This window comes from Passer domesticus, chromosome 8 (genome assembly GCF_036417665.1).
Source record: "Passer domesticus isolate bPasDom1 chromosome 8, bPasDom1.hap1, whole genome shotgun sequence".
In the NCBI taxonomy this organism is placed as follows: Eukaryota; Metazoa; Chordata; class Aves; order Passeriformes; family Passeridae; genus Passer; species Passer domesticus.
Window position 1 is genome coordinate 44812182 of NC_087481.1, and position 24423 is coordinate 44836604.

Consider the following 24423-nt stretch of genomic DNA (forward strand, 5'->3'; position numbering starts at 1 on the left):
CCTCTTTTAACATTGTTGTCCCTCTTCTCCCATCCCCAGAAGTCCATGTCCCCCACAAGATAACAAAAACAGACTCCCTTAAAAAAAACAGTATTTAGTAGGTGGTCTTAAAAAGACTCTCCGGGGGGCACTTGGGGGTGCCATCCTCTGCCCCCAGCCCATCAGAGAGCAGAGCTGGGCCAATGCTGGCCTGTACCTGTGCTCACGAGGGCAGCACCGTCCAGCTGGAGCAGGGAGCAGCAGCTCTGCCACCTCGCCCTGGGCTGCCTGCAGCCACCAAGAGCCAAGAGGGCAAGTGTCCAGGCACCAGCACTGTCCACAGAGTTTCCCATGGCTCTGGCTCCAGTCAGTGATATGTGCCAGCCTTCTGCCAGGCACTTTGGCCATAGGAAGCTGCAGTGGTGGAGTGGGTTCCCCACGCACTCCCCTGCCTGTGGAAGAAGGAATGTCCAGAGCACGGAGCCTCAGATTGCCAGGAGTGGTGTGCGTTGCTCCGTCACGCAGGGAGGCAGGTCCCAGCTCAGGCCTGTCCCGTGGGGCAGGTGAGGAGAGGGCAGCAGGACACGGGTGAGCCAGTGCCTGTGGGGAAAGTGAGGCCACAACCAAAAGGTGAAGTCTTGGTGCTTCTCAGCTCTGAGGAACCATATCCTGAGCTGCCACAATGGCTGAGCTCCTCAGCTCAGATCCTCTTGGCAAAGGTGTGCTGGGCAGGCCACCTTGTCACCAGACAGGGTTCCTGAGGCATAAGGCCAGTCATGTCCACGTCTTCCACACCTTACAAAGCCCAGTGCAGTGTGGGATCAATGTTCACTGTTGTCCTCCTCCCCCAGCAGCCCAAGGAGAGCCCCTGTTGTCCCTACAACCCCAAGAGCTGCTGAGCCACCACCTTCTCAGGCAGGGGCTTCCCCAGGATTTTACCTTGGCACATCCACACCCAGGAACACCTTCCAATTATCCCAGCTGCCGTAACTGTAGGGGTTCCTGAAGACCTGCAGGACAGGGAGAGGCACATCACGTCTGGCTCTGCCCCAGCCAGCCCCCGTGCCGTGGGCTGTGCTCACCTTGCCTTTCTTCTGCAGTCTCTGCCTCTCCTTTCTGTTGATGTGCCGTTCGATGCTCGTTTCCCCGCGGGTAATGAGGGCAGCGTGCCACAGCGTCAGGGCACCCAGGGCCAGTGCAACCGAGCTAGGTATGACAAGGGACAGCAGGTGGAACACAGGCCTTCCTTCCCTGGCACTGCAGCTGGCGGGGCTGAGGCTGCCTCCCCGCACCCACAGCCACGTAAGTGGGTCAGCTTGTCTAATCTCCTGTGACAGAGACAAAACCTCTCCTTCTCTGTGGCCCAAAGGCTGGCAGGGCAGCAACATCTGTGCTAGAGTGAGCAAGCCCAGCTACAGGCAGGTAGATGGCAAGCAGTGTCACAGCTTGACTGTTTTCCCCAGCCCCAGGCCCCCTCACCTGCACAGGACCCAGAGGTAGACCACGCTCTTGTGGAAAGCTCTCTGGCGGAAGGAGAAGGTGGGTGGTGGGGTCTGGTAGTATGTCTGCAAAAGGAACAGATAGGGAGGATTACCCAAACTGCTTTACAGCGTGAAGCCAGACAGGGATCTCTGCACCCCTCCCTGCTGCAGAGCTTGGACAGCAAGGAAGGATTGCAGCTGGAACTAATGCAACAGCCAGGGCAAGGGGGAGGCAGTCCGGGACAGCCACGAGACAGACAGACAGACACCCAGAGCTGGCACAGGTGTGAGGAACAGTGGGCTGGAGGTAAGGGGCAGGGAGCAGCCATGGCCTGGTCAGGACACTGCAGCTGGTGGTCATGGAGAGATGTGTATGTAGTGCTGCAGTTTCACCAGGAGGCCATGGCCTGAGCAGCACATGCCAAGAAGCTGTCACCAACCCAAGCCCCTGGAAGCTGGGTGCAGAGGCAGACCCCAAGCTGCTGGAGGCATTGTCCACAGCAGAGCTGCCTGACCAGCCCCAGCTCTCTGACATGTGAGATGAACATGGGGGCTGGTTCTGATGGGGGGTGCTCCTTGAGAACAGAGCCCCAAGCAGGACCCAGCCTGCACGGCAGCTCTGCTCCACACTGCCTGGAGCAGCTGGGGGGCAGGGATGTCCCACCTGGTTGGCAGCCACCTGCAGTCTCTCCTTCTCAAGCAGTTTCATTCTCTAGGGGGATGGAAAACAGGGCACCAGTTATGTGTCTCAGAGGAGCGGGACAGGGACCCTTCCCCTCACACCCCCACAGGACCAGAGCAGCTGGGGGCCTTGCAGGAGGAGGAAGAGGGGAAGCGAAGTCACTGTAGGGCTGGGCCTGGCCCAGCCTTGCTCTGCAAGCTCAGCCTGGGGAAGCCAGGCGGTCTTGGTGCACGGCAGGAGAGGCTGCTCACCTCAATGGCTGCGTAGGCATCCCGGAACATCTCCCAGCCGCTGATGCTGCAGTAAATGCAGCCCATGGTCATGAACAAGCAGAAAGAGAAGAAGTAGCGGTGGTTGTAGTGTCCCACACAGTTGTTTAGCCAGGCTGCCTCTGGGGTTAAAGGCACATAACTGTGACAGACCATGGGTCCAAACCCAACCCAGGGACCAAGGCAGTTCTGGGCTCTGCTCCCATCACCCATTCCTATGCTGGCTGTCTCCTCAAGAGAAGGGACTGGGAGAGAAGGGGGAAGCAGTGCTGGATCCCCCCAGGAGTGTGCCACCCGTTAGTACTGCAGAAGGATACGGCAGTGGTGGTCCATCTTCAGCACACACCTGGGAGAGAGGAGACCAGTGTCAGAGCCAGTGCAGGTGGTGTGTTTGGGAGGGGACAGGCACCCTCCCAGCCCTGCAGGCTGCAAGCGACAGGGCAAGGAGGTGGCAGAGCAGAGAGAAGGGCCCCTGTCTCACTGGGGCAGGGGGTGAGGAACAGGGCTCCAAAGGCTGCTCCAGGCACAGGGAGCGTGTCCTACCTGTTGCAGATGCTGCAGTGATGGGTGCGAGCTGGCTTAGGGGCAATGCATTTCCTGCAGATGGACACACCAGTGAGGTCATTCTTGGCCTGTGCACAGTTCAGAAGAGATTTGTTCATCCTAAACCCTGCATCTCACACTCCTGCCCTCCTCCGCTGCCTCCCCACTCTGCACTGCCCAGCCCAGCTTCCCCAGTTTAGAGGCATCCTGCAACCACATCACCAGGCTGTTCCCAGGGACCAGCTGTAGCTCACTTGGTGCCTCACCTGTGGTGGGTGCCCCGGTGAAGTGGTGATAGCCATGTAATAGTGGAAGACAATCATGATGAGGTTCCAGTGTCCATAGGCGAGGTGCCAGCATATCCAGGCAGGTGTGTAGGTCTGCAGGATGAGGGGCAGCAGGCAGATGTACACGATGGCCACAATAGAGCTCGTCAGCCCAATCACCAGTGCCACAAACACCTACAGGAGAGGGACCTGGGTCACTGGAGTGTGCAGCGCCTGCCCCTTGCTGCCTGGGAAGAGGCACGGGCAGGACAGAGCCAGAGGAAACCACTCTGAACCACACACTGAGGTCCCAGCTCACTTCCTGCCTGAAGCAGGCAGCCCTGAGCCCATTGCCCCAGCACCACGTGCCCCCTGCCCCGTGAGGGGGACTCACCACACCAAACCACCGGGTGACATGGTCCACCAGCCAGTAGACCGGCTCGAAGAGAGAGTCCAGCACCACGTCGCCGTTGGTGAAGGAGTTGTAGAGCAGGGAGCGCAGGCAGAGGTGCCCGTAGTGCCACAGCTGCTCCACGTGCCGCAGCAGCTTGAAGCGCCGCCGCCGGCCCAGCCGCAGGCACTTGAGGAGCAGGCGCATCGCCGCGGCAAACATCCGCTGCCGGCTCCTCATCCCTGCCGCGCCGCGCCTGCGGGGACAGGAGCTCGGCGTGGGCAGGCCACCCTGCTGCCTGGCTGTCCCTCGGGAAGGGTCTCCCCTCCCTGGCGCGCTGGTGGCGGTGGAGCAGCTCCCTGAAGCGACAAGGATGAGAAGCTGAGCCCAGACTCCTGGAGGCTGCGGGGCCGCTGTCGCCGCGGTGTCTCTTGGCACGGAGTAGGGGGCACAGGCCCCTCAGCATCTGGGCTCAGGTGCTCTCTGGTCCCATCTCGTCTTTCCCAGCGGGGAGGGGGCCGGGGGAGTGACACGGAGAGTCTGACTCAGAGGAAACCAGAGAAGGCATGAACATCCAGGATGCTGGGCCATTTCCAGAGATGATTTCAGCCCTTCCCAACATGTTCATGAACAGGGGAGTCCACACAAGGAAAACGTGGAGGGGCCCGTACAGGATTACCCCTCCTCCTCTAGTCCACCCCTTAAAGTGAAGGATGCTACTTCCCTTCACCTCAACTTCTGGACCAAGTTGCAGAGGCCACCCTCCCAATCTCACAGCCTCACTCCAAGAATCCCAACACTTCCTTTTTCTCCTTGCCTGGATCCTTGAACAGTGCCACACACCAGCAAATGAGAGGCCCAGGGACAGCCCCTGGCCAGAGCCCCCCTGCCTGCTGAGCCCCTTGTCCTGCTGAGAGCTTTGCTGGGAGTGCCGAGGAACCTGATCTGGCCCAGCACAGGGGAAAACGATCTGCAGGGCTGGGGCCCCCAGGTCCCCGTGCAGGCAATACCCATCAATATTAAGCAGCAAGGCTGCCCCAGGGTCCTGCCAAGGCACGTTCTGAGCCCGGGCCAAGCACTCGCCTTGGTCTGGTGCCAGGCGCTGGTGCCAGAGCTGAGAGTCCCTCCAGCAGGGATCACCCTCTGCGCTGCTGTGCCCACCAACACAGCCCCTGCAGAGCAGCAGGAGCCTGAGGGCAGAAGCTGCAGCACCCAGATGGCCTGCCCAAATGAGACAGGGCTCTCCCCACCCTGCCCGAGGAGTGTGGGGCTGACCCCAAGGTTGGGATCTACTGGATGTGAGGACCCCAGACCCAGCAGCCCATCCCAGGTCACAGGCATGGCTCCTGCCCTGGTATGGCAGAGGTGGGATATGCAAACGCCTGCATCACCCTTTTCTCCACATTTCCCCTTTGGTTTGCCAAGAGCTTTTCCTTGAAACTCAGCAGGTGCAAAGTGGAGCAACAACCTCCTGCGGTGCAGCCTTTGGGTGGCACACATCCCTGTGCTGTCAGCGTGGTAAAAGACAGAATACTGCAGCCAGAAGCAGGCGTTGAGGTCAGCCCTTTCCTCCAAAGACACAGCACCTTCCTGCCCCCCAGAGGAGCTTCCTCACCTACAACAGCAGCAGCTGTTGGGCAGGGAACCCACAGCAGAGGCAGCCAGCCTGCTCCAGAGCAAGACCCAGTGTCCCCAGACACCTGCCTGAAGACAGCAGCACAACCACAGAGAGGAGTCTCCGGTAGAGCCACACAGCTCTCCCCTGCCCAGCCAGGCACTGCGATCCAGCCCTCGCCCTGTCCATGGCCGTCCGCACATCCCAGCGGGGCACCGAGCCCACGGAACGGGACAGCAGCCGCCAGCACAGACAGGAGCAGCGGCAGCACCACAGCCGGGGGCAGCGGATCCTTGCCTTTGGCCCCACCCCAGCAAAGGCGAGGCCTGACGCTGCCAGGTCCGGCAGCCCTGTGGCACCCTCCGGTGGCTCGGCAGCGCCCGGCGCCACGGCGCTCTCCGGTGTTCCGCCCCATCCCCAAAGGCTGCCCACGCCGGCAGCCCCACCGCACCCAGCTCCCAGCAGCGGCTCTCCCTGCCCCGCAGCACCCCGGCCCCTCCAGACCCCGGCTTCCCCCGCTGCCCCCATGCCAAGCGCCCCCATGGCGACAGCCCCCGCTGCCCCCCGGCTCCGCGCGGCACACGGAGCATCCCCCATCGCCTCCCGGCCCCCGCGCTCCCCGCCCCACGGCACCGCTGTACCGCCGCCCAGCCCCGCGGCAGCCACAGCCCCTACGAGCCCACAGCTCCCGCGAGGCCCCGGCACCCGCCCGGCGCCGCCGACCTGGGCCCGCCGCCCGCCGCCTCCATGCCCGGGCCCCGCCGGCCCACGGGCAGCGCCCGCGCACGGCATGCCGGGACCGCCGTCTGCCGCCACCGCACTACAGCTCCCAGCACGCCTCACGCCGGGGAGGCGAGAACCAATAGCCGCGACGCTTACAGCGCAGCATTGACGTCTGGAGCCAATAGGGTGAGGGCTTTCTGGTGATGCCCTGTCGGCAGCGGGCATGGCGCCTCCCGCACGCTACTGCGTCCCTGGTGAGTGCGATGTGGCCCGGGGCTCCTCCGGCTGGGGCTGGGGCTGGGGCTGCCCGGAGAGGGAGCGCGGTGGCCTAGGAGAGGAGTAGGGTGGAGGCAGTGAGGGGCTTGTCCCGGGATGCCCCGCACCGGGCCGCAGGAGCGAGCGCTGTGCCGGGTCCCGGCTGAGCCCCTGTGTCGCAGGCGAGCGGCTGTGCAGCACGGAGCAGGCCACGGCTGGCAGCGGCACCTACACTCGTCATGGCTTCATCTTCTCCTCGCTGGCGGGCTGTCTGGAGAGAAAGAATGAGGACAGCGAGGTGAGCGCGGCCGCGGCACGGCTGCTCCTCGCCAGGGCTGCACAGCCTCCCTGTGCGGGGAATCGCCCTGCCATGGGCGGACCCCAGAGCACACACAGAGCCCAAAAACGAGCTGTGCCCTGTGCTGACCCTCGTGTCTTGCCCTGCAGCTGCCCGTGGTGTCGGTGGTGAGAGACAGCGAGTCCCAGCTGCTGCCCAACGTGGGGGCTGTGGTGACATGCAAGGTGGGGCGCTGGAGCGCTGCATTGACAAACTGCATGGGCCTCGACCCTGTCTCATGCTGAGCTTTGTTCCTGCACACGGATGGGGTGGGCTGAGGAGTCCCTGAGCTTCTTAGTCCCCTCTGTACAACTGCCACCAGGGCAGGGGCAGCCCACGGGCTGCCTTGAGTCTCTCACTCACAAAGAAAGTGGGTATTGGGATGAGGGACACCTGTCCTGAGACTAAGGTGGGCTTGAGGGGAGGATTTTCTTTGCTCTCCTTCCATAACTCTTTCTGGGGCAGGGAGCGTGCAGGTCAGTGCCTCAAGCAGCTTGTAGAAAGAATGACACAGACCAGGGATTAGTTTCCTTATGTTCCTGGTGGTGGGACAGGGACTGGGATCACTGAAGGTCTCAGCCTTATTCTGGTGCCTCAAATTGCAGAGGTATCATCTTCCCCACCTGGCTTGCTGCCAGGTGTCCCACCATTGCTTGGTCACAGGGTGGAGGAGGCCAAGTGAGACCTGAGCTCCCCATGCAGCCCTGCCTGCTCCCTGCCCTTTCCCTGCCCGGGCCACTGAGTTCCCTTTTCCTACGTGCAGGTCTGCAGCATTAACTCTCGCTTTGCCAAGGTCCACATCCTCTATGTTGGCTCCACGCCGCTGAAATCCACCTTCCGAGGCACCATACGGTAGGGAAAAGGTTAGGACCCCACCCTTCAGGGGAGGAAGGCAGCTGTGGGCAGTGCTGCTGGCTGCCCTGAGCACTGGGCTGCTGTCCAGCAGCTCGTGGTGGGCACCCAGCGAGGCTGGGACAGCTTCTGCCTCAGGCTGTTGAGCCGTCTTTGCTCATTGGCACTCAGATCCCTCCATCTCCTTTTTCAGGAGAGAAGATATCCGAGCCACGGAGAAGGATAAGGTCAGTGAGACACTGTCAGTAACTGTTCTACACCCGTTGCCCCCCTGTTTGTGCTCGTGGGGCCCTGTCCCCCCACTGACAGGGCTGTGTGGCACTGCCTGCTCTCTCCTGTGCAGGTAGAAGTGTACAAGAGCTTCCGCCCCAGTGACATCGTCCTGGCCAAAGTTGTATCCTTCCCCCTCGGGGACAGCGGGTTGGCTCCAGCTCCCGTGTGGAAGGCTTTCCCTTAACCCCTGTCCAACCAGATCTCCCTGGGGGACGCGCAGTCCAACTACCTGCTGAGCACAGCAGAGAACGAGCTGGGCGTGGTGGTGGCACGCAGTGAGGCAGGTAGGGGCAGGACAGGGACAGAGACGGGGTCTGGGCTGAAGCAGTGCTCATCCCTGCCTTAGGGGCAGCTGCTGCAGCTGCCTCCCTCTCCCCACGGAGGAATGCGAGCTTGGGAAGGAGCAGCCTGACATCCTGTGTCCCCAGGGGTGCAGATGGTGCCCATCAGCTGGTGCGAGATGCAGTGCCCACGCACACACACCAAGGAGTTCCGGAAGGTGGCCCGGGTGCAGCCCCAGTTCCTGCAGACCTAACACCTCAGGGGCGCAGGGGGCTGTGGAGCCACAGCAGCCCCTGGGCCCCCACCTCCTTCCCACGTTCAGCCAGGCCTCCACTGGCAGGACAGGTTTGCTGCTTTTGGATAATAAAATGTTTTTTGAGAGCTTCCTGCTTTATTCTTTACAGTCAGTGGGGGAGCCAGGGCTGTCTGCAGCACTCTGGTCTGGCTCCTGCAGCACAGCAGTGAGGGAGCAGCTTCTACCACACCCGGGGCAGAAGGAAGCACACTTTCACTGCTGGTGAAGGGGTGATGGAGTGACTTTGCTGCAGTGATGCCAACAGCACAGAGCCCGGGTTTTGGCTGTGCTGGGCCCTCGCCTCACCGGGTTGGTTTCCCCACACAGGAGTCAAGCCTGGAGCAGAGCTTGTCTCAGCACACCAGCGTGGGCTGTGGCTGAGAACAGCCTGGGGATATATCTCTTCAGGCCACACGTACGTGCCCTGCCCTTTGGGACGAGGGTGTGGCACACACAGAGCCCAAAAACCAGAGCATGGCAGGGTATCACCCTCTTGGCAGAGATTGCAGAGCTGAGCTTTGCTCCTTGAGCCTGGCACAGCTTCTGCACACTCACGTCTGTGCCCAGCAGCGAGTGCTGCACGTGCACACGCTGGCAGCAGGAGCCCACAGGCCCAGAGACACGTGGACACGTCCTTATTGCGCATTACTCCTTTATTGAACTGGAACGAGACGGCTGCTATGGTTGGACAGTTACACTGACCCCGTGCAAGCCCAGGCTCAGACACCGGCAGGGGCAGGCCACAGCGACAGGCCACGTACACACACGTGAGGGATGGGACACAGCACCTGCTTCACCAGCAGGACGAGGAGGGGCATCAGCTGGGGGAAGCAAGTTGCAGACACAGACCTCCAGGCAACAGGCTCCCTCCCTCACCCTTGTCTGAAGGCAGTAGTTAAAGCAGGGGCTGGCAGAGCTGGGCCCAGAGTCGTGAGTACCACCCTGGGGCGCCGTGCCACGTGCACCAAAACACAACCCTTCCAGTGGCATCCCAGTCACTGTGCCACGCACCCACAAGGGGTGGGGTACCCACCTTGGTCACTGCCGGCACTGCACTTGCCTCACTGCTCCCAGGAGGACTAAATCAAGTGACAAAACTACAGTAAACGGGTGACGAGAGCTGCCAGGGATGCAAAGCAAAGGAGGAGCCTGGCATGGCAGGGGATTGCTTGGCCTGTCCCTCTGCAGACAGGGTCTGAGGGTTGGGATCACAGCATGGACAGGTGTGGGGTTGCTGCCTGGCAGAGACAGGGCTTCCCTTCACACCAGACCTGTGTCCAGCCCTTGCCCTGAGCCCCCAGGCTATCTGCAGAGGGGAGCCTGCTGAGGGAATGGGCCTAACCGTGGGGAGCGCCTCCAGCTCCACAGCTCCGGGTTCCTACAACTGTGGGGGTGTGAACAGAGGGGTGGGGGATGGCAGGGGGCTCTACTGTGTGCTGCTCTGCTGCCTGCCCTCACTTCTTGGCCTTGCCCTGAGCAGCAACGGCCTCCATGGCCTTGCGCACGGTCTCCTCATCCCCCAGGAACTGCATGGGCTTGACAGGTTTCAGGTTCTTGTCCAGCTCGTAGACAATGGGGATGCCAGTGGGCAGGTTCAGCTCCATGATGGCCTCTTCTGACATGCCTGCAAACACAGCAGCGCCGTCACTCTCGGACCTTGCCACAGTGGCAGCTGGGAGGGAGGGTCCCTGGGACGCCCCTGCAGGGGTGACCTACCTTCCAGGTGCTTGACAATCCCACGCAGGCTATTGCCGTGAGCTGCAATAAGGACTCGTTTGCCCTCTTTGATCTGTGGGACGATTTCCTCGTTCCAGAAGGGCAGAGCCCGGGCAATGGTGTCCTTCAAGCTCTCGCACGTTGGCAGCTGGTCCTCTGTCAGGTCGGCATAGCGGCGATCCTGGGACAACAACCACGCTCACACAGCAGCCCAGTGCCCCCAGCCAGTGTGGGAATATGGTGGCAAGATTTTGTCTCTCCCCCAGATTCTCTACCTGAGGACCCACTATATGTAAGCAAAGCAGGCTTGGAAGCAAGAAATTGACTTTGAGGTTTGGGGCTGCAATGAGCCACTCATGAGCCAATGAGTCAGGGCCATGAGCCCTCCTGGGAGAAGTCAGACATTGCCTGTCCGGGCAAAGAAACCAGATCAAACATCCATGAATGGGTAATGGCACTAATGATTAATAGAGAAATTGTGCCCTCTTCTTTGGATCTGCCTGTACAATGCCCAGCAACTCCACAGGGAGAAAGCAGGATAAACTCAGCCTAAAGTCTACCAGCACCATGCACAACAGCCCCAGACAACGCAACAGAGACACAGGAGACCTTACACAGGCAGCCAGGCCACCCTGCAGGTGACTTTTAAGAGACTCCTAGCAAGACAGTCAAAGAGCTATGGGTCTTACCTTTGCAATAGTGCTGTAGAAGGGGTGGTCAGACTGCATGGGAGGCGGAGGGATGTCATAGGAGCGCCTCCAGATCTTGACCTGCGCCTCGCCGTGCTTCGCTGCTGTCTCAGCCTTGTTCAAACCCGTGAGAGCCCCGTAGTGCCTCTCGTTTAGGCGCCAGGTCCGGATAACGGGTAACCACATCTGATCAATGGCATCCAGGACGGTCCAGAGAGTTCGGATCGCCCGTTTCTGTACCGAGGTGAAGCAGATGTCGAACTCATAGCCGGCATCTAGAAAATACGGGGAAAGGGGGGGGCGGAGGAAGACCGGGAAGGTGAGTGCCCGGCCTTATGCAACCGGTGAAAGGCCAAGGGCGGCGGCCTCACCGCACCGGTAGCGGTCGCGTCCTCGTCTTTACCGAAAGCGGCGGCGGCCAGGACGCGGCCGGTACCGGAGAACCAGCCCGCCGCGGTACCTCGGACTCTCTGAGCAGCGCGGAACCCCCCACCGGGCCCTGGAGGCCCTCGCCCAGCCCCGGAGAGCCCCAGACCAGCACCCGTTAGGCTCGACGGGGCCGCACCAGGCCGCATCCCCTTCCCCCCGTCCCCGCGACCCCCCTCTCGGCCGGCCCCCCCTCCCCGCTCCACCGGTACCTCGCAGGGCCTCGCCACCGCGCCGCGCCTCCTGCTGCCCGGCGGGGCTGAGGTCGGCGTCGTACCAGCCGCTGAAGCGGTTCTCGAGGTTCCAGGCGCTCTCGCCGTGGCGGACGAGGACGAGCCGGTAGGCGGCGGCCATGGCGGGACCGGGGCGCGCTGCTCCTCGCGCCGCTGCCTAACGCGCGCGACTAACGCCCCCGCCCGGCCCCGCCCCGCCCCGCGCGCCGCCCGCCGCAGCGGGACGCGCATGCGCCAAACGCGCGCCAGGCGGAGGCGCACGTACCACATGGCGCGGCCGCGAAGGGCGGTGCGACCTTCAGGGCGTGGCGTCACCGTGACGTCACGGCACGCGGTAACACGTAACACGCACTCGCCGCTCGTGGCTACGGGCTTGGTCTGAGCGCTCTCCCGGGGCACGGGGATGTCTGCGGGCTCTTGCCGGTGGCTGCCCCCGGGCCCGTCGCGTCTCCCATCTCAGCCCCGGTGGGCACGGCCCCGCTGAGCTTCCCCGACACCGCTGGGCCGGGACGCGGCCTGCCCTGGCGGCCGCCCTCACTGCTGCCCTCACTGACGATGGCGGCTGGCGCCGGAAGCGGAAGCGGGCTGTGGGCGCGGCCGCACGTGGAGCCGGGGCCAGCATGGCGCGGAGCGGGAGGCTCCGCTCGGGAGCCGCGGCCAAGCTGAAGCGCTGGCGGAAGGGCCACAGCAGCGACTCCAACCCCGAGACCCGCCAGCATCGTCTGGCTGCCCGCAGCCGCTTCTGCAGCCGGCCGGCGGGTAAGGACGGGGGCAGGCGGCTGCTGACATGTGCCGGCTGTTCCCGGAGGGGCGCGGGGCCGCTGAGGGCTGTGGGGCGAACCTTGGCGTCCTCCGAGAGCTGGGGCTGGGGCAGCAGTGAGAGCGGAGCCGCTGGCAGTTCCAGGGTAGGTAGAGGCAGCAAACCTGGGAGTACAGCCGAGGCCACGGCTCAGGAGTTAACCTCGTAGTGACACCGGGCCTCAGAGGCGTGCCGCAGTGCCTGTCGCCCTGCAAGGCTCCCCAAAGCCCACGGCCGTACCTCTAAGTGCTGCTGTGGTGTCTGGTGTGATGAGGAACGTGAGAAACCAACATGCAGATGGCCACATGATGGGGAAGGTAAACCAAAGTCTGCCAGGCACTGCGAGAACACCGGCTGCTCCTGGCCAAGGAAATATTTCTCATGCATCTCATGCAGATGCCTGGCCAAGGAAATCTCATCTCAGCATCTCATGCAGATGCTGGCTGCAGACTGATGTCTGGGACTCAGAGGAACATGCAGCATCTCTCCTGGCTGTCTGGTTGCTAGGGTTTCAGGTGGAAGAAGATAAATAGGGCAGGGTACAAGAAGCACCTTAGTGTTAAAGGCTTGACACACCGGCACACGTTTGTGGGGACATGATGCTCTCTTCCATCAGAGATGACTGGACTGTGCTCTGGTTTCTTTGCATGCAATGAGAGCTCTTTGCAGTTACTGATGTGCCTTTGCCCATTGGGGCAAAGCAGCACCTCTATTCCCCATGCTGGATATGAGCCCAGCCAAGCCAGTCTGGCTGGGAGGGGAGGGGAGCTCGGGGGATTTGGGGTGCACGGTGGAGCAGTGTGACCTCTCAGCTGTGACACGTCTCGCCCCCGCAGAGAAGAGTAACCTGACGGTGGACGCGGTGAAGCTGCACAACGAGCTGCAGTCGGGCTCCCCGCGGCTGCAGCGGGCGGGCGGCAGCGCCCAGCTCCCTGCGGAGGAGGACGGGGCTGCCAGCGACAGGTCCTGCGGCACCTTCCTGAGCGGCCTGAGCGACTGCACTAACGTCACCTTCAGCAAGGTGCAGCGCTTCTGGGAATCCAGCTCTGCCGCTCACAAGGAGGTACGGGCAGGGCTGGGCGAGGGGGTGGGCCCTGGCTGCGAGGCTGAGGTGCTGAGCTGCTTTGCTGGCTGCTCACAGATCTGTGCCGTGCTGGCGGCGGTGACGGAGGTGATCCGCTCCCGGGGGGGCACGGAGAGCGAGACGGAATACTTTGCTGCACTGGTGAGTGCTGGTTGTGTGGAAGGGGTGGGAGGGGAGCTGCTGCTGGCAGCGTGGGTGGGCTCTGGGGAGGGATGGACAAAGGTGCTGTGTTGGTAGCCTGAGTGGCTTTGTTCAGCAGAGATGCTGTTGGGCTGCTCCTGGTTTCATTTCCGCCTCCCCACGGGTTGGGGAAGGCTGGCCTGGTGTGTCCCCCTGCACCCATCACTTAGCCACCTTCTGTTCCCAGATGACCACGCTGGAGGCAGTGGAGTCCCCTGAGTCGCTGTCTGCTGTTGCCTACCTGCTTAACCTTGTCCTAAAGCGGTGAGTGACTGGCAGAGAAGCAGAGACAGCTATCATGGAGAAGGGATTGGTGCTGTCCTCCCTCCCCAGGCTAGGGAAGAAATCCAGCTGGGGTGAGCTGCTGATGCAGTCCCCTATGTGACAGCTACCAGCTGTCTGCTCCTCACCCTACTGATATGTCCCCTTCTCCTGGCAGGGTCCCGAGCCCTGTTCTTATTAAAAAGTTCTCAGATGCCTCAAAAGCCTTCATGAGTATCGTGTCCTCACAGGCCTGCAGCAGCTCCACCTCTGCCCTGCGATGGGTGAGTAGCCAAGAGGCAGCCAGCCTTGTCAGCTCTGGGTCTGCTGAGTGCTGGGGTCAAGGCTGCTGCTGTAGGCTGGTGCTGGGTGCTCGGCCTGAGGCCCCTGCAGTGAAAGGAAGATGTCTCTGTGGGGTGATTCTAATGCCCCTGCTGCTCCCCTGTCATAGGTCCTCTCTTGCCTGGCCACACTGCTACGGAAACAAGACTTGGCAGCCTGGAGCTACCCTGTCACCCTGCAGGTCTATCACGGCTTGTTGAGCTTCTGTGTTCATACCAAGCCCAAGGTGAGAGCCCAGTTCTTGTGGCAGGAGATGATGCCGTTTTTGGGGTTTGTTTCTGGGGATGGCTGTACCCCCGGGTCTGCAGTTTCTGCTCACCTGGGTTCCTCTCCCCCCAGGTGCGGAAGGCAGCGCAGTATGGCGTGTGCTCTGTCCTGAGGGGCAGCGAGTTCATGTTTGGTGATGCAGCCCCTGAGCATCACCCTGCAGCACCTTCCACCGCCAAGTTCTGCGTGCAGGAGATTGAAAAAGCTGGAGGTGTGGGGCACTGGAGCATGGGGTCTGTAGCTGCATGTGGGGGACTCTGCCACTGTGGGAGAATAAGGATGTGGAGGGAAGAGGGTTGATTGCAGCATACTGGATTGCTGGGGAGGGTATGAGATATCTTTGGGGCACCTATGGTGTTTTGAAGCCATCTCAGCCATTCTGGTGCTTTCCTGTTCCCAGAAGTTAGGGGAGTGTTCACCCTGGTTCTGTGGGTCAGCCCCACTGCTGTCCTGGGGGCTTTGCCTTGGGCAGGGCTTTGCTGTGGTGTCCCACAGGCTCAGAGGTTGCTCTGCTCCTGTAGGTGCCAAGGAGGCCACCACCACCCTGCACGTCCTTGCCCTGCTGCGGGACGTGCTGCCCTGCTTCCCTGCAGCTGTGGTGAAGACCTGCTGTGAGACCTTGCTCCGAGTCATGACCCTCAGCCATGTGGTGAGTGTTCCTGCTCCAGGGATGACAAGGGCAGACCCTTTCCCCATGGGCTACACTCTGAAAGGGATCAGATTCTCTCAGCTGTCGCTTGGGAGCCTGGAAATGTAGATGCAAATGGAAAAGAGCCCAGGACAGCTTTCTGGCCTTACTGCTGTGGAAGAGGGAGGCTTTGCAGATGCAGCATAGCTGCAGTAGTGCTGGGTTTTCCAGGGCAGAGCCTGCTTTGGGATAGGGGGACAGTGGGTTCAAAGCAGAGCCCTCTCTCCTGACACCATGTCCTTTGCAGCTGGTGACGGCGTGTGCCATGCAAGCTTTCCACAGCCTGTTCAGCGCCCAGGCCAGCATGGCCTGCCTGCCAGCCGAGCTCAATGCCCAGATCATCACTGTGAGTCTGGGGCACCAGTGTGGGGAGGGACAGAGCTGGCAGTTGCACAGCACCCACCCACCTACCCACCCTTCTGCTTCTGCAGGCTCTCTATGACTACGTGCCCAGCACGAGTGACCTGCAGCCCCTGCTGACCTGGCTGTCCACCATGGAGCGGGCACACATCAACCTGGGCAGGTGCAGACGGGGGCCATGGCTGGGTGAGGGGAGAGGTGGCTGCTTGCTCTCTAATCTGGCCTTTCTTTTCTCTCCAGGCTGCAGAAGGACCTGTGCTGGGCTCACCTGCCCCGGCTCTTCTCTGCTGCCATGAACTGCTTCCTGTCCCCACACTCCCAGGTGGTGTCAGCAGCAGCACAGACCCTGGAGGTACCACACTCAGACACCTCTCCCTGCTTGGATACCCTGGGCCTTGTGGGGGGCTCTGCCATGGGGCTTGGGGCTTGCCAGTGAGTGGTATGCCCCTCTGTGCATGTGAGACTGGGCATTCTGTGGTCCAACTGCTGTCCCATTTTTCCTGTTTGCCCTTGTAGACCATCCTGAGTGAGTGCATTGCTCCCCACATGGAGGATGTGGGCACTGTGTCCGCATCTGCCCCAGCCCCTGCTGCCTACCTGTGCAAGATGTTCAGGTGAGGAGCAGCGATGTGGGAGGGGCTGCCCATGGGTCTGGTTGAGCTCTGCCCAGTCCTCAGTGGGGTCTAGCAGGCCTGGTGGGCACCCTGAATACTGTCAGTGTGACCATCTTCCTTCTTCTCCCCAGATCAGTGGAGGAAGGGCTGACATACCGTTTCCATGCAGCGTGGAATGAAGTTCTGCGAGTGTTGGAGATCTTCTTTGAGACATGTGGGAAGCAGTGCCATCCCATCATGAGGAAGGTGAGCCAGGCTAAAAGGGCACTGATTCATCCATAGAGGCTGGTGGGGTGGCTGTGCTGCTGTCCGGGCTGTGTTGCCCCCTCCAGCTGGAGCAGGGCCATGCTGTTTGCCCTGCTCTGTGTGTGGCCAGAGCATGCACAGCTCTGTGACACTGGGCACAGGGGTGTGCAGGGCAGCTGGCATCCCTGGGCAGGCAGAGTGATATGTGCCAGACCTGTGCACACGGCTCTTCTCTGACTGTGCTGCTCTGTTCCCACAGTGTCTCCAGTCCTTGTGTGACCTGCGTCTCTCCCCACACTTTCCCTACACTGTTGAAGTGGACCAGGCAGTGGGGGCTGCTGTGAGCACCATGGGTCCCGAGGTGCTGCTGGAAGCTGTGCCCCTGGAGATCAATGGCAAGGAGTGAGTACAGCCACGGGGTAGCAGTTTTGCAGCTGTTATGTTTCTGCTCAGTCCCCATGCAGTGCTGCAGGTATGGCTGCTAAGCTTACCTGTGCCCAGCTCTGGGGCTGGGTGAAGGTGCCCTGTGCCCAGGGGCTGATGCTGGCAGTGCCCCACACCCTCCTGACCCATGCCTTTGCTCCCCAGGGAGACGCTGGATTTCCCCCGCAGCTGGCTCCTGCCGGTGCTGCGGGACAACGTGCAGGGTGCCCGGCTTGCCTTCTTCACCAGTTACTTCTTGCCTTTGGCAGCTGCCCTGAAAAACAGAGGTGAGGAGAGCAGCGTGTTAGGGGCTCAGCAGTCCAGGGTGGGACCTCCCTTCTCTGCCCTGGAGTGGAGCGAGGCTTTGCAACGTCTTCTGCTCCACTTATCTCTTTCTCTTCTACAGCCCTGGAGTTTACCCAGGCTGGCAAGAGTGTGGAGGCCAAGATCTACGACACGCTGCAGTGGCAGGTAACAAGCAGTGCCTGGGAGCCTTGCCGTAGTGTACCCCTGGTACCAGGCTGGGGAGCAGTGACTTGGGCAAAAACTGTGGCCTCCCATTTTTTCCTTTGCCTTCCAGGTCTGGACTCTGCTTCCTGGCTTCTGCACCCATGCCACAGATGTGCTGGGGGCCTTCAAGGGGCTGGCCCGCACCCTGGGCATGGCCATCAGCGAGCGCCCAGATCTGCGCCCCACGGTGTGCCAGGCCTTGCGCACCCTCATCCACAAAGGCTGCGAGACAGGTTGGGGCAAACAGGTCCTTGTGGGTTCCTGCCACCTGTGGGAGGGGAAATGCTGATCTGTAGACCCCTGTCATCCTTTCCCTAGATGCGGAGAGAGCAGAAGTGGGTCGCTTTGCCAAAAATTTCCTGCCCATCCTGTTCAACGTGTACAGCCAGCCTGAGGAGGATGGGGGCACAAGTGCGCAGCGGCGCTCGGTGCTGGACACTGTCCGTGCTTACCTGACCATCACAGATCCTCAGGTGAGGGGCCTGTGGGGCACTGGGGCAAGCTGTCCTGGCTCGGGCCAGTCTCTCCCAGCCAGACTCAGTCTGATGGGGCTTTGGTGCAGGCCTGATTGAAGAGGACAGGAAGAAAGGCTTCAGTTAGAGAGCAGCCCTTCCTGCCTTCATGGGCAGGGAGACCTCTCCAGCCCACGTTCTGGGGTTCCCCAGTATTACAGTCACATCTCACCCATCATGCACAAGCTCTTTGTGAATTTGTCCAGGTCTTTTTTGACTCACTGGTGCTTCTGGTCTCTGCAAAGTCCTTTAGCAAGTTGTTTGCCAGGTGGATTGTAAACTCTTGTAAAAGCACTCAATTCAATCAGTTCTGATCTTGCTCTCTGTGCCTGCCCTGCAGATGGTGTGTGGATTCCTGGAGAAAGCCAGTGCAAAGCTGACCAGTCCTGAGAGCTCCGAGTTTGCCAGGTAACCTGGGAGCTGATGCTGGTGGGTAAAACTCCTGGTGTGCTCCTGGTGAGCAGCACTAGGTCATTATCCTGTGTGGGCTTTGCCACCATTGTGCACTTGATGTGACTCGCAGCTGGTGTCCCAGCTTGGTGAGGATGTGATGCCACAGTTAACAGCTGCAGCTGTGTGTCTTTTTCTGCTGCAGACTCTCCATGCTAGACCTGATAGTGGCAATGGCACCCTATGCTGATGAGCAGTCCCTGGACTCCTTGTACCGTACCATCCAGCCTTCCCTCCAGGTGAGCTGGTCCTCAGCCCTGAGAGGTGCTGGGGCTGCAGTGGGCACCTTCTGCTTGCTGCCAGCTTGGACCCACACCTATGGGCTGAGCAGCTGCCATAGGGGATGGGTCTCTGCTGGGTGGTGTGGGGTGCTGGTGTCCCTTCAGACACCATGGTGAGGGGCTGCCTTGACAGTGGGAGCATGTTGGCTGTCCCTGCAGAGCAAAGAGCGCAGCATGCAGAAGAAGGCGTATCGTGTGCTGGAGGAGGTGTGTGCTGCTCCCCATGCTCCCTGCCAGGCCTTCGTCCGCTCCCACCTCCAGGACCTGCAGACAGCACTGCTGGACTCGCTCAAGAGCGCAGCATCCCCGGCCAAGAGGGTGAGAACAGGGGCTGTGGTGGTGGTGATCAGCCACTGCTGGAAGGGAAGGGATGGGGTGGGTGGCAGGGGTGACCAGGTGTGTGTCCCTGGGTGTACCAGTGCTGGTCTGTTTGTTTCCCCAGCCACGTCTGAAATGCCTGTTCCACATTGTGAAGCAGCTATCTGCAGAGCACGAGCCTTTTGTCACTGCCCTGGTCCCAGAGGTGAGCATGGTCCCTGTGAAGAGCTGGCTGGTTCTGGCTGTGGTAGTGGCAGCAGTGGTGACATGCCTTGGTTCTCCAGGTCATCCTGTGCACCAAGGAGGTGTCAGTGGGGGCCCGCAAGAACGCCTTCATGCTGCTCGTGGAGATGGGCCATGCTTTCATCCGCTTTGGACCCACCCCTGAAGGTGAGCTTCTGTTCTCTTGCTCAGCCCCACGGCCACTCTGGCCCTAGGGAGGTCAGACCCATGCCGAACATTCTGCTGAAATGGCCCAGGGATGCTGCTGGACACCGAGCAGTTGGGCCCTGAGTCATCCCCCTCTTGCAGAGGCTATGCAGCGGTTCCTGCTCCTGATCTACGTGGGGCTCACTGGCTCAGTCACCATGATCAGCTGCACCGTGCTGGCACTGACACGCCTGTTCTTCGAGTTCAAAGGTGAGCAGGGGGGCTGGGGGGACGAGGCAGAGCCCTTTGGGGAGGTGGGTGTTAGGAGGAAGCCCTCTGTGGCTGAGTCCCACCATGGTTGCAGATCACCTGGAGTTCAGTGTGGTGGAGCAGCTCCTGCAGAACATCTGCCTGTTGCTGGCCTCCCGCACTCGGGATGTGGTCAAGGCAGCCCTGGGATTCCTGAAAGTCACACTGCTGCTGGTGGACACCAAGCTCCTGGGCAAGCATGTCCAAACAATGGTGAGATCATGCACGGAGTGCCTTGAGGAGGGTGGTGGGGCAGACAGGAGCATCTCCAGCTCACTCTGCCTGGGAGCCAAGAAAACAACCTTGATCTCAGTGGCTGAGATGGCAGTGAGGAGGCTCCTCTCCTGCATCCTGGCATAGACATGCCAGAAAAGCCCCGTGAGCTAGCACTGCCAAGCATGGACACCTCCCCATGGCCTTACCTGGGGCAGGCGTGGAGAGATGGCAGCAGAGTGAAGAAGGTGGCCATGCAGATAAAGGTTGGGAGGCTGGGTCCCCAAGGCAGGCGTGCTTTGGTGTTGAGGATCTCTGTCCTGACAGCTGGAGGCTGTGGGGAACCTTTCGGATGACATGAGACGCCACTTCCGTATGAAGCTGCGAAACCTCTTCATCAAGTTCATCCGCAAGTTCGGGTAAGCCAGGGTCTCCTGGGCTGGTGAGGGGGCTCTCTGGGAAGCAGTGCAGGAGAAGTGGGTGCTGACTGCTCTGTGTGTTTCCTCAGCTTTGAGCTGGTGAAGGGGCTGCTGCCAGCCGAGTACCATAAGGTGCTGGTGAACATCCGCAAGGCGGAATCCCGGAGCCGCAAGCAGCGTGCCCTGAAGAAGGCAGCTGCGGATATGGATGAGGAGGAGGCACCACCACCACAGCCCAGAGGAGACAGGTGAAGATGGGCTCAGGCTGGAGAAAGAGCAGCCCCCACAAGGGGCTTGGCACTGCATCTGCTCAGCTGGTGCTTCTAGAAGTGCTGGAGACATCTCCAGGGCTGCTCTTCATTGTGGGGCAAGGTGCACCCCTGGGCTTAATCCATTTTCCATCATCCTCTCCATTTTTTGACCAGTATGGAGGAGATCCTGGCTGACTCAGAGGATGAGGAGGAGGAAGAGGAGGAATGGCATCGGAGCAAGGAGTGGAGGAAGCAAGCACGGCAGAAGGGCCAGGCATGGCTGAAGGAAGGGGAAGATGATGAGCCCCTCAACTTCCTGGACCCCAATGTGTCCCAGCGAGTGCTGGGTAAGGAGTGGGGCTTCAGATGGGGCTGGGGTGGGACAGATGGGGCAGGGGCTGCTGCAATGCACAGGGGCCCTGGGGGTTGCTGCCCCCAGAATTGGATCCTTCTCCAGGCCCTGACCCATTTCTCTCTGAGCAGCCACCAAGCCAGGCCCCAAGCGGTCCAGAGGAGTGAGCCATGATTTCCAAATGTCTGAGGATGGACGCCTGATCATCCATGAAGAGGAAGAGGAGGTGGATGATGATGAAGCCAAAGGTACTACTTGGGCTGACAGGAGCCACTCTAGACTTGCTCTGAATGGTTTTCATCCTGCCACCTGCATGTGGGGTCTTGGGGGGATGTTCTCCCATGCCCTCATCACACACTGACCTTCTTATCCTGTACCACAGGAGCAGATGAGGAGATGGCAGATGTGCTGCAAGATGTGGGGCTCCGCAGTGTGAGTATGGGGCTCGAGGTCCTGAGGAGATGCTGGGGGATCTCATCCTTGCCAAACCACTCACTGCCTGTGCCATGGCAGCTGCAGCTCTGCCCAAGGGACCAGTGGGGACACCAGGCAGTTGCCAGCTGCTTGGAGGGGTGCAGGAAGTTGTCTGGGATGGGGATGTGCTGTCTGGAAAGTCTCTTGGTGCCCATGGGAGGAAGCAGGGAGTTGGGGGTCGATGGGAGGGCAGAACTGTAGGGCCAAGCCAGCTACAGGGTTCCTGCTGTTTTTTTCTGCAGAAGAAAAGTCAGAAGCGTCGGTTCAGAGAGGAGCCAGACGATGAGGAAGCTGAGGCTGGAACCTGTTCTCAGTATAGAGGTAAGTCCTCTGCCTGTGCCCAGTCTGGGGCTCCCCTGAGGGCCAGAACCGTGTGTCATCCCAGAGCACATGGCACATGATTGCATGCAGATGGTTCCTGAGTATCTCCATTGTGGGAGACTCCAGAATGCCTCTCTAGGCAGTCTGTTCCAGTGCACAGTCACCCACACAGCAAAGAAGTTGTCATGTTCAGGTGGAACTTCCTGTGCATCAGTTTCTGCCATTGCCTCTGTCCTATTGCCCAACAGCAGCGAGCAGAGCCTGGTGCTATCCTCTCACACCCTCCCTTCAGATACTTACAGACACTGATGAGATCCCCTTTTAGGTGCCTCTTTTCTGGTCTGAACAGACCCAGCTCTCAGCCTTTCCTCATAAGAGAGATGCTCCAGTCCCTCAATCCTTCACTGGACCAGCTCCATGAGCTCCACATGTCTCTTACACCGAGGAGCCCAGAACTGGACACACCATTCCAGGTGTATCCTCACTAGGGCTGAGTTAGAGGGGCAGAATGCTCTTCCTAATGCACCCCAGGACACCATTCTTGGTCTCAAGGGTACTGCTGGCTCATGAACAACTTGTTTGTACCAGGATCCCCAGGTCCTTCTCTGCAGAGCTGATTTCCCCAGGCTGGCCCTCATTCTGAACTGGTGACTGGGGTTATTTCTCTCCAGGAGCATTTGCCTTCATTAATTTCAGACAGTTCTCTACACATGTCTCCTGAGATTTTACTTGTGGCTACCCCTCTGCTATCCTGACACCAAGAGCTGGAGACAAAACCAGGAACAGCTTCCACAGCCTAGAACTGGGCAGTGGGAGGCCCAAGACCCTTTTCCAACACACATTCTCTTTTCCAGCTGGAGGCTCTGGGATCCATCGGCCGCTGAACAAGGAGCCAGCCTTTGGTGCAGAGTATAGATCCAAGGTGAGGAGGGACCCATGGGGTTGCAGGGTTTGTCTGTGAGGATGCTTGGACTTTGCTGGGGCAGGAAGCATCATTTTTGTTGGGAGTCTGGTCCTGTAGCATCAAGGTTGGAGGGGATCTCTGCTCCAGGAGGAGTTGCCAAACACTCAGTATCTCTGAACACTGCCAGCCCATTTCAAAATTTCTGTCCTGTCCTTGCCACAGACAGTTCCTGCTCACTGCTCTTAGCAGGTGTCTGTAGCAACATGTTGGTGGGAAATCAGCCTCCCAGGGCAGTGTGCTCAGCTGGCACCCCACTGCAACAGAGTCTTTGGGATATCCAGCTCTCAGGCTTGCACTGGAAGGGGACACATGCATTTTCCCTGGTGCTGCATCGTCTCTCATGTCGCTGTCTCCCACAGAAAGGTAAAGGTGACGTGAAGAAGAAGGGCAAACTCGACCCCTATGCCTACATCCCCCTGAACAGAGCTAAACTCAACAGAAGGTGAGGCTAACCAGGAAGGGCACAGGGGTGAGAATGGGTTTGATCCTGCTTTTTGTTAGGGTTTTTTTGGTGGGTTTGGGAGCTCCCTGTCATCTGCTGTGCCACTTCTTGCGGAGTCTGGAGCAGCATCCCCATCTGTTAGGAGTGCCCAGTGCCTGCACCAAACCAGGTTCCTGCTCCTTGCTCCCTGCAGGAAGCGGGCCAAAATGCAGGGCCAGTTCAAGGGCCTGATGAAGGGAGCGCAGCGCGGGGCCAAGGCCGGCCGCAGGAACCGTCTGAAGTCCCAGCGCTCCTGAGGACCCTCCTGTGTTCCACCTGCCCTACCAAGGACACAGCACCCTCCGAGTGGAGCAGCTCGGGGTCCTCTTGAAGGTGACTCCATTTGTTGGAGACTCCCTGGGACGCCACTTGGATGTATTATGGACTAATGGCCCTTCTGTGCCTGGTACAGGCATGGGTGTGTGTGTGTGAGAGCAAGTAATATGTAAAGAATTCTCTGTATTGATAAATATCCTCTGTTCTTACCCAGCCCAGATTCCTCCTCTCCTTCCCTGCAGATCTTACATAACTGTGCTGTGCCTTCTGTCCATGTGCAGCGGGTCCTTCTGCTGCTGCAGGGCTGCATCCTGCAGGGCTCACACCAGCATCACTCTGGACCTGGGGCCAGAGCTCTCTCTCCCACACTGGGCTTGCCTGGAGGCTGCCAGGAGCAGCAGTGGGGCACATGTGCAGTGGGGCTGAGATGTGGAGCTGTTCTAGAACAAAGCCAGAGAGGCTGAAGTCCTTACAACCAGCTTTCTTTGCCAAATTCCTTGGCAGACTCTTCTGCCCAAAACCGTGGCCAGGGGATCTGTGCCATGCAGAAAGTGACTGCCATTTGACCACTGGACACTTTCCCCATATCAGCCATGCCTAATGGCAGGGCAGGAAGAGTTCACTGCAAATTTCTTCAAACTGGCTGGAAAACTGCTACAGCAAACCTCTGTGCCTTGCCATTTCTCTTACTTTGAGAGCTGAGAGAAGCCCTTTGCTCTGGCCACTTCCTGCCAGCTGGACCTGAGCAGCATGAGTAATCCTGAACCTTTTTAGCTGCTCAGCCCTGTCACACTGGCCTGAGCATCAGGTTTTGCCCAGCTACTTCTACACTGAGTGCAAAAGATGGTGTTTGGCCCAAGTGTGCTGAAGAGAGCAGGGCTGAGGGTAGTGGGTGCAGGTCCCTTTGCTCACACTGCAAAGAACACGTTGGTGAATGTAGCTGGCTTTCCCTTCCTCTTTCATATTAAAAAGCCTTCAGCCCTTTGTAATTTCCTATTGTGGCAGCTTACATGCTGCAATTGCAACGCTTCTCAGTTCTGTAATGAGCTAAAGGGATTGTGCTTGTTCAGCCTCTTACTGCAGGCTTCTTTCTGGAGGCTGCAAATCCAGTTTTGTGGCTTTCTTATGCTTGGGTTTGTTTTTTTTCCCCAAGATCCTTTTAAAAGCCTGGGATGGAGGAGGAGCTCCTGTACTGACACTGGTCCTGCCTTGCCAGGAATGCTGTTCCCTGTGTGCTGTCCCACCCAGGGCTCTCAGGGGGACCCCTGAGCCCCAGGGCCAAGTTGAGGTGCTGCTGCTCGTCCTGCCAGAAGGCAGCTCACAGCCTGGCCTGCAGGAGCAGGCTTCTCCAG

General features: G+C 60.0%; 4 protein-coding genes across 11 annotated transcripts; 2 read left to right on the forward strand and 2 right to left on the reverse strand.

The window, feature by feature from the left end:
- Nucleotides 1–78: 78 nt before the first annotated feature.
- On the reverse strand, nt 79–6057 carry ZDHHC16 (zinc finger DHHC-type palmitoyltransferase 16). 7 transcript variants are annotated; one of them, XM_064431040.1, is made up of 11 exons: nt 5227–5636; nt 3615–3970; nt 3221–3415; nt 2955–3043; nt 2729–2757; nt 2394–2527; nt 2125–2172; nt 1459–1544; nt 1062–1185; nt 919–989; nt 79–579 (listed from the first exon to the last, which is right to left on the reverse strand). In XM_064431040.1, exons 2-11 carry the CDS (start codon nt 3849–3851, stop codon nt 465–467), a joined length of 1128 nt encoding a protein of 375 aa, XP_064287110.1. In that variant the 5' UTR covers nt 3852–3970; nt 5227–5636; the 3' UTR covers nt 79–464. The 7 variants fall into 7 exon arrangements, with proteins under 7 accessions (XP_064287110.1, XP_064287115.1, XP_064287113.1 ...); XM_064431045.1 differs by lacking the exon at nt 5227–5636 and adding an exon at nt 5950–6057 and having other exon boundaries at nt 919–1185; XM_064431043.1 differs by lacking the exon at nt 5227–5636 and adding an exon at nt 5950–6037 and having other exon boundaries at nt 919–1185; nt 3615–4151.
- Nucleotides 6058–6071: 14 nt separating this feature from the next.
- EXOSC1 (exosome component 1) lies at nt 6072–8329 on the forward strand. 2 transcript variants are annotated; one of them, XM_064431049.1, is made up of 8 exons: nt 6072–6203; nt 6387–6502; nt 6652–6726; nt 7305–7393; nt 7587–7620; nt 7737–7787; nt 7866–7950; nt 8095–8329. In XM_064431049.1, the coding sequence occupies exons 1-8, from the start codon at nt 6173–6175 to the stop codon at nt 8199–8201; spliced, it is 588 nt and encodes a 195-aa protein (XP_064287119.1). In that variant the 5' UTR covers nt 6072–6172; the 3' UTR covers nt 8202–8329. The 2 variants fall into 2 exon arrangements, with proteins under 2 accessions (XP_064287119.1, XP_064287120.1); XM_064431050.1 differs by having other exon boundaries at nt 8050–8187.
- Nucleotides 8330–8878: 549 nt separating this feature from the next.
- PGAM1 (phosphoglycerate mutase 1) lies at nt 8879–11516 on the reverse strand. Its single transcript, XM_064431046.1, has 4 exons — nt 11287–11516; nt 10649–10923; nt 9960–10140; nt 8879–9867 (listed from the first exon to the last, which is right to left on the reverse strand). Exons 1-4 carry the CDS (start codon nt 11426–11428, stop codon nt 9698–9700), a joined length of 768 nt encoding a protein of 255 aa, XP_064287116.1. The 5' UTR covers nt 11429–11516; the 3' UTR covers nt 8879–9697.
- Nucleotides 11517–11636: 120 nt separating this feature from the next.
- RRP12 (ribosomal RNA processing 12 homolog) lies at nt 11637–24197 on the forward strand. The gene is made up of 34 exons (XM_064431037.1): nt 11637–12066; nt 12943–13169; nt 13248–13331; nt 13558–13634; nt 13810–13915; nt 14083–14199; nt 14313–14451; nt 14762–14889; nt 15176–15274; nt 15360–15451; nt 15529–15640; nt 15805–15902; nt 16034–16148; nt 16408–16550; nt 16737–16858; nt 16978–17042; nt 17152–17314; nt 17400–17554; nt 17934–18001; nt 18189–18282; nt 18484–18642; nt 18767–18847; nt 18927–19032; nt 19174–19281; nt 19376–19533; nt 19861–19952; nt 20042–20200; nt 20378–20550; nt 20687–20803; nt 20938–20987; nt 21272–21350; nt 22205–22272; nt 22674–22756; nt 22950–24197. Exons 1-34 carry the CDS (start codon nt 11928–11930, stop codon nt 23050–23052), a joined length of 3879 nt encoding a protein of 1292 aa, XP_064287107.1. The 5' UTR covers nt 11637–11927; the 3' UTR covers nt 23053–24197.
- Nucleotides 24198–24423: the final 226 nt, after the last annotated feature.